We start from the raw sequence: 12825 nt of genomic DNA, 5'->3' as shown, positions 1-12825 counted from the left end.
GAGGGTTAGTGGAACAGTGACAGGAGAAGGGGGAGGGCTAATCGAGGAGACGTGAGGGAGAGCACGGGCGGGAAGAGGGGAGCGAGATTGAGACGGCTGGGGACAGCTGTGGATGGGAGAAGGGGAGTACAGGACGAAGCCCCTGCCACCTTGTGTCGGCTTCTCCTTCACACACGAGAAGCATTCATCGGTGCAAGGTGGCATGCTGTTAGATAGTTTTAAAAAAACTTCATATTTTACTGGGTAAAGCTGTGTAATGATGTTGGTGTTTGTGTACACGTATAATGCAGTTTCTTTTTTTTTTTTACGTAGCCTTCCATTCTTGGAAAAATATAATTACACGTGCCCATCCGTTTTTGTTTTTGCTTTGAAAGGATTCGGGAGGTGGTGGGGGGGGTGGTGGTTTGTGGAATTATAGCCGCTCTCCGCAATGAAACATTATAAATATCCCACGGCAAGGGGTCCCGGGCAGTGCTTCTCATGGCCGTGAACACTGCGGGAGGAGGATCGTGGTTGCTAAGACGATATGATGCCGGTAGTAATAATAAACTATCAGCGTGATGCCCTCGCTCGTAGTCCCGGCTCATCTGGCTGTGAACAACAGGGACCCAAACGCAGGGGCAGTTCCTGGAACCCACGCTGCAGTTTAACTGCACGATGCATTCGTTGAGAAGGACAAAACACAACTTGGGAATTGCATCGTGGAAGTTTTTTTTTGTTTCGTAAATTACAATCAGAAATATAAATGGGCGATGTCCTCACTTTGTTGATTAATTGAAATATCTCACTGAGGTGGTAAGGAGGTATTAACAATCAATGTCTTTTGTAGTGTGTGGAAAATACCACAGCCCTGGTTTGTGGGAGCCATGGTCCATGACTGAACATTTGCACTGCCAAGTTGTCTAAAGCAAGCGTTTCCAAACCCCTTGAACCACTGCGTCACTTAGACATCGTGATATGTGCCTTCAATGATTGCATAATGTCCAGTTGGAAATATTGTGCTGAAATAGTTGGGTGGGTTTTTATCTGCTGTGCATGTCGTGCCGCCTGGTCTAGAACATTGCACGTTAAAGTTTGTGTTTTTAATTTCCTTACAGCTCAACAAAGGCATTTCCGAGGTTGATCTGCTTCTGTTTGCCGATGAACTCAGCGAAAAAGCTAAACACCTGGTGAGTGTTGTCAAGCTTGTACGCTTTCATTTTCTCAAGTGTATTTCTATTTCAATGCTTTGAAAAATCTGCATGTGGTTTCACTCAGGTTTTTCCCAGCTGAAGTGTGGAATGAGCCAAACTAAAGTGTGCAGATGCATATGGGATTTTAATCATAGCTAACGTGTTATGTTTTTTAAAAATCTAATTCACAGTGCTGCAGTGTAAAACCTATTTGAATGCTTTTATGTACATAAATGTGGCCTTTCTGGTAAGACCCTTAATGTATCTATTTAAAGTTAGCGTAAATGGCACGAATGTTTAAAGTTGCGATTTCTTAATCTCATTCATGTGTTGACCTCTTGGGGGGGGGGGGGAAGAGTTCTGGGAAAAATCAAGAGTTTGATTTTTAGAGAGTTGGGTTTATACTGGTAGGAACCTCCTGGTTACACCAGCCCACAGGGGATTATTGTGTCGGTCGTGCAGGGAGGGGCTGGGTGGGGGGTGGGAGGGGCTGGGTGGGGAGGGGCTGGGTGGGGTGTGGCTGGGTGGGGAGGGTGGGGAGGGGCTGGGTGGGGAGGGTGGGGAGGGGCTGGGTGTGGCTGGGTGGGGAGGGGCTGGTCACCCCGTGGTGTCCTTATAAAACTCAACTTTTAACCTACTCACGCTGGCTTGTGCCCGCCCTCACAGTATTGGCATATTTGCGGAATACACCACGCCGCCGTTGACCCTGGCCATTGACCGAGCAACCCAACGTTCCTACCAGCTCCCTCCGCAGGAGAAATGTGTTTATTAACGAACGTGGGGCACTCGTTTGGTCAACTCTGTTTGGTTGTGCGCGATGATTTACATTTGATTCACGATCGACGTTTGCGTGCGACTGTGACCGCAGAGCGAGGCGCTGGCGAACGCGCTGCGGGGACACGCGGCGAGCATCCGCTGGATTCACTACAACCAAGTGGTGCTTCTCAACAGCAGCGTGGTGAGCACTGTGCCCTGCTGGTTACCTGCCTTGCGCCCCCTTTGCTCCACCAATGTTCGGCATTGTACACTTCATCGCAGCGGCTTGGGTTGCGCAATAAGTATGTATGTATGTTGAACGTATTTCTCACCGTACATAGCCAATCGTGCTATTCGGGTGTGTACACCTTACCAATGGTTTGTGCTTTACTCATGGCTGGTTTACACACCATAACATGGCCTGGGTTTCGATTTAAAGCTTTTTTCACGTAGAATGGAAATAATAAAATAATAAGAATAAAACATAATAACATAATTCTCACGACGTTTCGGACACAACGCAAGCAGCCGTCCTCAGGTGAAGAGTCTGAATGACACGTCCTGAAGCCCAGGACGTGTCATTCAGACTCTGTCTCCTCGACAGACCTGTTCTTCACCTGAGGATGGCTGCTGAAAGAACCAAGAAGATGGCCTGGGTTGTATGCCTTGCCAATCAATGGGTTGTGCACCTCACCATTTCCCGCATCGTATACCACCACGTGTTACACTAGCAGCGTTACGTACCGTGTAGTGGTGGCTGGGTTCTATGTACAGCAGAGAATGTGAATGTGGTGATTCCAGCGCTAAACCGCCTTTGCAGGAGGTTCGCGGTCCGAATCCGACAGCCCCTGGTTCGTTTTGCGGGTGTACACATCGTGAGGCACGTGCTGCCTGCTGCACAGTGGACGTTTAAAAATCCCGTGACATCATTGGAACCTCATTTGCCAGTAAAAAATATGATAATTGGTTTGTGCACATTATCAGAGTTATGTGGTTTTTTTTGCATTATGGCTGCAGGTATTGTGGTCTATGTAAACATGACTCCTTGTAAAAAAGGTGTCAGTTTTGTTGCCAGATAGAAGGGTAAAAAAATAATTATCATCCCGTGACATCTTTTGAAGAGTGGGCCATACGTTGTGCGCTGGCGTCATCGTCAACATTTGCCAAATTTTCAAAAAGGATCACAAATTTCTCAATTGGGATTACACGCAGCAATCACCACCCCCACTGGCAGACGGATTCCTACTTAGTAGGCTGCTTCTGAGTCACTTTTTGCCATAGAGGGACAGCTGCTATGGAGGGGTTCCCCTTCTAATGTTTTAGCGGAGATGGAAGGCATTTTGTTATTAAATAATTATTAAATTGGCACACCTATTGGGAGCAAAGCAAGGTTTGCTCATATCTGAAGTGTGCTTGTATCAGAAGTTGCTCTTGAACTCCCTCCACCAGTGTAATGTTTGATGTTGCTTATACCAGAACTGTGCTTATATAAAGTGTGCTTGTATCCAGTTTCTCCTGTATCAATATTTGTATTGCAAAAAATACGGTCTAACAACAACAACAACAACCTTGTCGATCATGAAATATGGATTGTAATAATGTGCTCCGAGCTGAACCCACCACGTAACCAGAGCGTGGATCCACAGTCAGGCACCGATGAGCTGGTCGTGAGGGCCCATAATGGGGTCCACCTCACTCAGGCCAGCCGTGTGTGACTGATGGAGAGGCAGAGGTCGCAAACGGGTTTTGATTCCTTACCCGTACCCGGCCGCACCAGGGTCGCAAACGGCTACCCGTACCCGTACCCGGCCGGGTACGGGTAGCCGGGTATCGGGTAGGGTACGGGTATCGGGTACCCGGTTGCGACCTCTGTGGAGAGATGGCGGTGGGGGTTCCCCAGTCTTCAACATCACATCCGCTGCTACAAATGTAACACATTGCAGCGTCAGCACTACGCGTGGGACACGGAGTGTTCCTTGTCCGATACAGCAGCCGCCATTTGCCACCACCAAGTGGCGGTGACGTCACCACAGCGCTTGTGCCAGGCTGGGTGCACTGCCACGGTGGAAACACCCGTGCGTCATCGAAACCGCAGAAAACTTTTGCAGTAACGTTCATGCTCGTGCTGTTGATGTACCCTTTAACATGGTGCTGTACGAATACAATATTTATTTAATTTATACTAGTTGGAACCTCCTGGTTACACCAGCCCACAGGGGATTATTGTGTCCGTCCGTCCGTCGTCGTGCAGGGAGGGGCTGGGTGGAGAGGGAGGGGCTGGGGAGGGAGGGGCTGGGTGGGGAGGGGCTGGGTGGGGAGGGGCTGGGGGGGGGTGGGAGGGGTGGGGCTGGGTGGGGAGGGGCTGGTCACCCCGTGGTGCCCTTATAAAACTCAACGTTTCACCTACTCACGCCGGCTTGAGCCCGCCCTCACAGTCGGGCATATTTGCGGAATACACCACGCCGCCGTTGACCCTGGCCATTGACCGAGCAACCAAACGTTCCTACCAGCTCCCTCCGCGGGAATGTGTTTGTTGTTGACTAATTCAGAAATAAGTGCTTACAATTTGTGTTGTTTTCAGAGTACTTTGAACAAGAGTTTGAACTCTTTCCAGAGGACATCCCTTGCTCTGCAGGTTGGGACTGGCGATCACATTCACACTGCATAGCTGCTCCAGTGAAATGAGACTAATTCACCACGTAGAATATTTCACTTGAGTTTGATCACAGACACAAATTGATCCAGCTCATGAAATAATATCTGTTGATGGTTATTGTTGATTGTAATTTGCGTGTGCGTGACCCGCATGGACACATGCGTACTTGTGACATGCTTATCCACATGTGCACTTAACGCACTTGCAAAATAGTCAAAATAATTGTGTTCAATGTTTTGTGTGTGTGAATCCTAGAGTGCGATTACAGAAGCCATTGACAAATTGGACATTGCCCAGAGTCTCATCAATAACAATGCCTCAGAGGTTATCATTGGGGTAAGTTGTTACGTTAAAGTGCCATGTGTATCACGTGATTTTTAACGCGGATTGTTAAAATAAAAGTTTCCTTCGAGAAAATGCGTTTGGGGAATATTCATCAATTCAGTCGGTCAACTTTGCGCGAGGTCCATTGAGTAAGGAAAATCGTTTTCGATTGCTTTAGTTTTGTAGGAATGATTCGTGGTGTACAGCCAAGTAATTTGAGTTGCAAGCCTCGTGGATGCATTGCTAACAAATGAGACCTTTACGAACAAAATGTTTAGGTAAAGCACCTTGCGGAAAATTTACATGGACCTTTTTCAGCAATCGTAACACTTTGCAATATTGGCCTTTTTCTAAAGGAAATGAAGACCTATATGGAGACTATAATAGGATACTTCGAGAGTTACGTTACTTGGACAAAGTTTTCCGTGAGTACATGAAAGCTGAATCGTCAATACAATGCACACCTCTTAGTAGCCCACTGACTTGACTTATTATGTGCATTCTTAATCACGAACATATATCTCTCGTGAAACTGGGGACATTTAAAGTAAGTTTAGAAGCTGGAGTCGGGTGTAATCGAAGTTGATTTAATTGCAACTTAATTGAATTGAAAGGTGTGGCACAGATACCCACGTTTGCATACCAGCGCTGTGTATAGGTTCTTTTGTAGACGTGTGTAATGTGAGGGTATATCCGGGTGGTTGATTGATCACACCTCGTTATGATGATTGGCTCTACCGGCCCAGGCCCATAGCCAATGGGGAGAGGTCTAGGGGCGTGGCCCTGAAGTAATGGGAAGGTGACACCTGGGAGGAGATGATTGGCCCTGCTGGCTTTGGCCACAGCCAATGGGGGGACGGGTCAGGGGCGTGGTCCTGGGACCGTAGGATGGAATCTGGAAGATTCCAGGGAGGTTACCCAGGACTGGTTGAAAGGCACCACGTGACCCAGGGATTTAAAGGGGTGGAGACGGGCAACACGTGGTCAGATTTGGAACGAAGGGTGACGCCACGCTGGAGCGGGGTCCAGGCCTGCCACGTGGCAGCAAGAGTCTCTCTCTCTCCCTCCCTCTCACGCTGTCTGTCAACAGCGTGAAGGAGTAAGACAGTAGTGGAATTTATATGAAGAGATCTGTGAACGAAAGAGAAATAAAGACCCTGATTCCAGAAGTCGCTTCCACCACCTTTATTACACGTGCATGTGCAGCCCATTTGTATTGGATGTCCTGCAGTTGACGCCTTCAACGTTTTCCACGGCCTTGTGGCAGACCAGGTAGAGGCTTTCTAGCGAGTGTCGCTCGCTTGATAATTGGTGTTTTACCCTTCTATCTGGCAACAAAACTGACACCTTTTTTACAAGGAGTCATGTTTGCATAAACCACAATACCTGCAGCCATAATGCAAATAAAAAACACAACTCTGATAATGTATGTGCACTGTCCTTAAAGTTGATTGGTCCACACCCGAGACAGCTTTCCTTAGAGCCCAGTCTCACATGGTGTTGGACCAGATGACGCCAAAAGGCGCACAACTCAAAGACAATGCACCATCAGAGTATGAGAGCTCGGGTCAAGCATTTACACCATTGGAACCTCATTTTACTGGCAAATGAGGTTCCAGTGGTGTCGCTCGCTTGTTAGGAGCCGCCACTCTAACTGTCCCCAGACCTGTGCCCGGGTGCTGTGCTGTTGAGCCCGAATACAAGACGCAGGTCGATGTTGCACAAATTGCACGTCTGGTTTTTCTGGTCTCTTCCACCGATACAACTGGTGCCGTTCATTACTCAGACCCTTAAACACGTTCCAGAAAAGTGTCTTATAAATCATCGCTTTGGCAACACCTGTACCAAATGTGGGATTTTTGCACACAGTGTTGGTGTACGGTGTTTTTTTCTGCAATATTTTGCTGTCTTTTCTTGGATTTTCTGTTTGCACTCGGTCACATAGTCACTTTAAGATGTTTTCTTGTTCATGTTTTTGTTTTTTGTTTGTTGCGGTTGCACCCGATTCAAGAGCCGAATAGCTCACAGGGCTCTACCTAATACATGAACTTGACATGTGAGTTGGTTGAATGTGGCGAGCTCTAAGACCTCTCAGACGGAAATCGATTTGTGTGTCCGCTAAGTTCCTCCACTCTTTTGTGCAGATTTCCAACAAGGTGGGCGCCTGCAAGCCCCTCTCCAACCTGGTTGACTCTGTAGACATCATTGTGTGCAGCTACGTGATGGACTCGCTGGTGAGAGGAGACGCTTCTGAGTTGTGTACCAGAGAGTAGCATTTGGCACAAGGGTTCTTCCTGCATTGGGACATTTTCTGAATGATAAATAATGATACTTTTTGGAGGAAGCTAGATTATTTCCTGCGGTTAGCACACTGCGCTACCAACCCGGTGACCCAAGTTCGATTCCCGCTTACAGACAACATCGGTGACGACTATCTGAACTGGTCCCGGACCTCCCGTTGGTCAACTCAGCCTTAAATGCATGCCATCAGCACTGGGAAGACAAAGGTGGCCTAGGCATGGTGTTGGCCACCCACCCCCTCTCGTGTATGTCATGCTAGCCTTAATAGGGGCTCGCAAATAGCACTTGCCCCGACAGTGCGGTCAACGCTACTGTGTTTGCCTCGTCTCTTTTCTTTCAGAACGTGTTTTGGTTTGGCCTCGGTTGGGCGACGGTGTTTCTAGTCCCGAGCATCATTTTTGCCATGAGGCTGGCAAAAAACTACCGGCGAATGGACACCGAGGACATGCATGATGAGTGAGTGCAGTGTGAAATCTGCTCTGCCGTGTACGTCCGAATACATCGGCTTAAATGGTATCATCAGGGGGTCCATGTAGATCAGTGGTTCTTAACCTTTTTGGAGGTACCGAACCCCACCAGTTTCATATGCGCATTCACCGAACCCTTCTTAATTGGAAAAATAAAATATGATTTTTTCAAATTCAAAACATAGGTATATGTTTTACTCGTGCACAATCATGAGTCAGGTGTGTGTCTTAATCTCCGCCGAACCCCTGAGACTGACTCACCGAACCCCTGGGGTTCGGTCGAACCCAGGTTAAGAACCACTGATGTAGATTTAAACAATGTAGCGTACATTTTCTTGGTTCTTTCGGTAAAGTCACGTCGAAGGGAAATAATAAAATAAATATAAAACTAGTAAATTCTCACGTTTCGAATGCAACACAAGCAATCGTCATCAGGTGTGAAATCCACGGCAAGAAAATTTGAAAAAAGTGTCGGTTGTTTTTCCTAACTTTTTTCAAATGTTCTTGCTGTGGACTTCACACCTGATGACGCTCGCTGCTTGTGTTGCAGTGGAAACGTCGTGAGAATTTTTATTGTTTTATATTAATATTATTTTATTATTTCCCTTCTACGTGACTTCACCGAAAGAACCAAGAATATGAATCCCTGCAGTCACGAAAGCTTTAAATCGAGAATTATTTTATTATGTTTTATTTTTATTATTTTATTATTTCCCTTCTACGTGACTTTACCGAAAGAACCAAGAAGATGAATCCCTGCAGTCACGAAAGCTTTAAATCGAGAATTATTTTATTATGTTTTATTTTTATTATCTTGTTATTTCCCTTCTACGTGACTTTACCGAAAGAACCAAAAATATGAATCCCTGCAGTCACGAAAGCTTTCAATCGAAATGTAGCGTACCTTACATTTTCGGTGACTGGGCGAGGTGTTTCAAGGGGCATTGACACAGGCGGCTTGGCCTACGCACGGCACGGCTGAAAGTAGCGCGCGTCAGCTGGAGATGTGGACGTCACCTTCACCCACTGGAGATGTCAACGCAGCAACACGGATTGACCCCTGCGGTTGGCCTGGAACCCTGCTTGTCCACTGTGATCTCATGCCTGCCCTGTCTCGCTTTTTTCCGCCTTTTGCAGTGCTTCAGTCACGAGGATCTGGAATTTAGCCTTCTGATCGCCATTCCTACTTTTGAAGTCGTGTTAGTTTGTTTGATGGTTCCACTTTGGAATGTTTTGCCCGTTCTTTTTTGTTGTGAAATTCTACACGCCTTTCTCATCGCAACTGCACACTTTTGTTTGTTAGCAAATGTACAATTCATCTTCTTGGTTCTTTCGGCAAAGTCACGTAGAAGGGAAGTAATAAAATAATAACAATAAAACGTAATAAAATAATTCTCAAGACGTTTTTTATTACTTCCCTTCTACGTGACTTTACCGAAAGAACCAAGAAGATGAATCCCTGCAGTCACGAAAGCTTTAAATCGAAATGTACAATTGTTGTGAGCCTCTTTTCTCAGTTTACCATCCGCGCTAATAACGCCACCCTGCTGCTCTGCCATGCAGTATGCGATGTGATGACAATAACACACGTGCAGCGCTACAGAAGTTCACGCTGTTTACCGTTTGGCTGTGGGAGTTTTACCACGTTACGAATTTCAATGCTGTGGGGTTTTTTCCTCTGCATATCAGGCCATTGTCTAGTAAGAATGAATCTACGAGTATTTAATGACTACGAGATGCTCATTGAGAAGGGTGCAACGAGCTCTAATGTCGGTGACGTCATATTTGAGGGGGGGGGGGGGTCTGACTTTTTGTGACGCCGTGTGACGATGGAGGGGGGGGGGGTTCTTGACGGTGCGTGGAGAAACATCGCCGTGGTTATTTTAATTAACGGAACGAGAATGTTCAACGGTTTCAAAGCCACGGAATAAAATTGCGCGTCAGCTGTTTGTTGGTGGGTGCCTGCGCCGTGTTCTCTGTGGGCAATGAAGCGTTCGGTCTACGCACGACGTCTTAAAAACATCTTCTTGGTTCTTTCGGTAAAGTCACGTAGAAGGGAAATAATAAAATAATAATAAAACATAATAAAATAATAAACATGAAACATAATAAAATAATAAAAATAAACATAACATTTCGATTTAAAGCTTTCGTGACTGCAGGGATTCATCTTGGTTCTTTCGGTAAAGTCACGTAGAATGGAGATAATAAAATAATAAAAATTAAACATAATAAAATAATTCTCACGCCGTTTCGGCCACAACACAAGCAGCCGTCCGCAGGTAATGAACAGCGTCTTAGAGTAGCGGCATCTCTTCAGCAAACTCCGGGATAAGGAGGCTCAGCTAATCGAGTCTCTCACCTTTCTGAAGAGATGCCGCCACTCTAAGACCTGTTCTTCACCTGAGGACGGCTGCTTGCGTTGTGGCTGAAACGTCGCGATAATTATATATTATTATTATTTTATTATTTCCCTTCTACGTGACTTCACCGAAAGAACCAAGAAGATGAATCCCTGCAGTCACGAAAGCGTTAAATCGAAATTTAGTCTTAAAAACACTGAACATTCCCCTCGAAAACAAAACGCTTTCACGACACCATATCAAGCTTCCATAAGAAGAATACAAACTCCCTAAATTTTGTTTTTAATAATGCAATGACCACACTGGGAAGACTGAAACAATAAAAACTGTATTTCTTTAGACACAAACATTGTTTCCCAGCTACGCTCCATTTAGAGTTGGTAATGGTTACCATAATGTCTTAATTTGATGACTGCGATATTGTTTATCATTGTGCCTCTGTAGAGGTGTAATTGTGCATGGCCACGGATGTAGAGGTGTAATTGTGCATGGCCACGGATGGCTAACAAACACAAGGGGCGGGGTTAGGGCCGTACACAGGGGGGGTGCTCACACCGACGTCCGCACCTGCATCCCCCACGGGCCCCTCCCGGGGGCCGAGTCCTATAAAAGGTGATGAGCCGGAGGGCTCGAGGTGGGAGCTCAGCTTTAACCAGAGAAGAAGGAAGACCTGCTAGAATAGGCCCCAGAGCTCCCCTGGCTCGCTGTCCTTATAAGGGCCGACCAGGGCAAGCCGGTGGCGTGGCCCCGAGAGCCCAGACCGACGAGCAGGTCTGGAGACTCAGGGTGCCGGGATCCCAGCTTGACCAGGGCTGGGATAGATAGCCTCCCCTAGCTCCGTAGTGGAGGACTTGGGCATAGGTTAGCGGGGTTAGCTGTTGTGTATCCCTGTAGCCAAGTGACCCGTAATTACTGTGTATGCACAAGTTGGTGTAATAAACAAGTGTGCCTCCGATCCTGTCGTCAAGCCTCCTACATACTTACTACATCTGGCGTCAGAAGTAAAACGTTCAACGATGGACACACGAGGGACGACACGTACCAGGGAGTCGGAGATAGAAGACGCCACGGCCGAATCACCACCAGAGATGGCCGGGGTCGGATCGGAGCAGCCAGGGCCGAGTACGCCCGCGCTGCTACGACAGGAAGGAGGGGATGCGTCGGCCGAAGGACTCCGGCTGACTCACTCCCGCCTGGCGGAGTTGCTCTACGCCGCGGCCGCCGCGTTGGAGGAGATCACGCGGCTGGGGGCTGGAGGAGCAGCGCGGGTCGACGACGGCAGCCGGCGCGGGGCGACGTTTCCTGCCACCCCGACGCGGCTCGCGGTTAAATTTCCCGCCATCACTACAGTGCGAGCAGAGGGCGGGGCCGGCCCGCGTCAGGTGACTGCTGAGCGCCAAGCACAAGCCGTGACATCATCAACACCGGCCAGCACGTCAACATCAGAGCGACCGGCGATGCCATGCTCACAGCCCGCCCACACTGTATCATCTGCTGGGAGCGACGGAGAGCGATCTGCAGCCACGGACGTCGCGTTACAGCAGCGTCTGCCGCCTCTCAAAGAATTCGTGGGCGCGGACGGAGACTGGGGCGGCTTCAAGAGGCGGTTCATCGCTCATCAAGAGATGGCGAACTGGTCGGACGCCGAGGCTCTACGCGCGCTGCCGGCGATGCTGGACAACGACGTCCTGGCTACCCTCACCTCGGCGCCTAAGGAAAAGCGCGCCACTCTGCACCTGGCGCTGCAGCTGCTGTCAGCCGTCTATGGGCCGCCTTCGGACTGCAGGCAGCTGTTCCACGATCGGCATCGGGGCGCCAACGAATCGCCCCTGGCCTTCCGGACGGCTCTCCTGGCCCTGGCGAAGGCTGCTTTTCCACGGATGGACGAGGAAGGAGTGGATGCCATGGTGGCTGAGAAGCTGCTGCTACTCGCTGATGAGCTGGACGTCAACGTCCTGGCTCAAGACGACGCAGAGATGTCGTCCCTGCTGGTCGCGCGCCACATCCACGGGGGCTTGCGGTCCCTACGTCGAAAGGCGGCCAAGGGGGCGGCCGGCCATGCCATGGCGGCCACCGCCCTCCCATCGGAGGAGGTCTGCGGGGTTGAGCGGCGAGGGGAATGGAGATCGGCGGCACCACAGGCTCGGAATGGACCGAGCCGCCAGGAGCAGCCCAGGCCATCTGGGGCGCTCACACGCTGCTACAACTGTGGCCTACAAGGCCACGTTGCGTCAGGATGCCGGGCTCCCCGTCAGCGCGGGGCGACACCTCGTCAGGACGCCACGCCGTCTCCTCCCAAGCTCCAGCAGAGAAATACGGCGAGTCGTGGCACCTCACACGTTTGGCCCATGCACACATCCGACACACACTCGCGCGCTCAACTAAACAGGGCTCGAAAATCGCCGTCCGTCGCGCGCGATTGTTCTGAAATGCGGCGAGCGCTCCAACCGGGTCAGTGGTCGGAGCTCGCCCATCGTGTCGTTGCTGCGTCGGCGGGATCATCGGTTGTGGTCGGTCATATTGATGGGGTAGAGGTGCGGATTTTAATTGACACAGGGGCATCGGCGACCATTATATCTGATTTGATTTATAACATCCTTCCCGTTCAAAGCCGTCCCTTGCTCCCCGCTGACATGCCATGCTATGCTGCTAACGGGGGCTCGCTGGCCATCATTGGGCAAATCCGCGCCAAAATTTGCATTGGAGACATTAAATTATCCGGCCCTGTTTTGGTTTCCTCCTCACTGGCGGTTCCGTGCCTGTTGGGGACGGATTTCTTGGCCAAA

General features: G+C 49.1%; 1 protein-coding gene across 1 annotated transcript; it reads left to right on the top strand.

Annotated features, from left to right (window-relative positions):
- The first annotated feature begins 529 nt into the window (after window positions 1-529).
- On the top strand, window positions 530-8959 carry LOC133361543 (prominin-1-A-like). The gene is made up of 8 exons (XM_061580470.1): window positions 530-535; window positions 1098-1169; window positions 2041-2130; window positions 4510-4563; window positions 4840-4920; window positions 7053-7142; window positions 7550-7665; window positions 8814-8959. Exons 1-8 carry the CDS (start codon window positions 530-532, stop codon window positions 8848-8850), a joined length of 546 nt encoding a protein of 181 aa, XP_061436454.1. The 3' UTR covers window positions 8851-8959.
- Window positions 8960-12825: the final 3866 nt, after the last annotated feature.

The sequence above is a fragment of the Lethenteron reissneri genome, unplaced genomic scaffold, assembly GCF_015708825.2.
Source record: "Lethenteron reissneri isolate LAM-NWPU_2019-01 unplaced genomic scaffold, ASM1570882v1 scaffold_1132, whole genome shotgun sequence".
In the NCBI taxonomy this organism is placed as follows: domain Eukaryota; kingdom Metazoa; phylum Chordata; class Hyperoartia; order Petromyzontiformes; family Petromyzontidae; genus Lethenteron; species Lethenteron reissneri.
Note: the sequence above shows the minus strand (reverse complement) of the source record. Positions and strands in the feature narration are given on the sequence as shown.

Bases quoted from the DNA above. Each gene is read 5' to 3' on its own strand.
- LOC133361543 (XM_061580470.1), top strand. The intron at 4,921-7,052 runs GTAAGTTGTTAC...TCTTTTGTGCAG, and splicing joins CCTCAGAGGTTATCATTGGG to ATTTCCAACAAGGTGGGCGC. The intron at 7,666-8,813 runs GTGAGTGCAGTG...CGCCTTTTGCAG, and splicing joins ACCGAGGACATGCATGATGA to TGCTTCAGTCACGAGGATCT.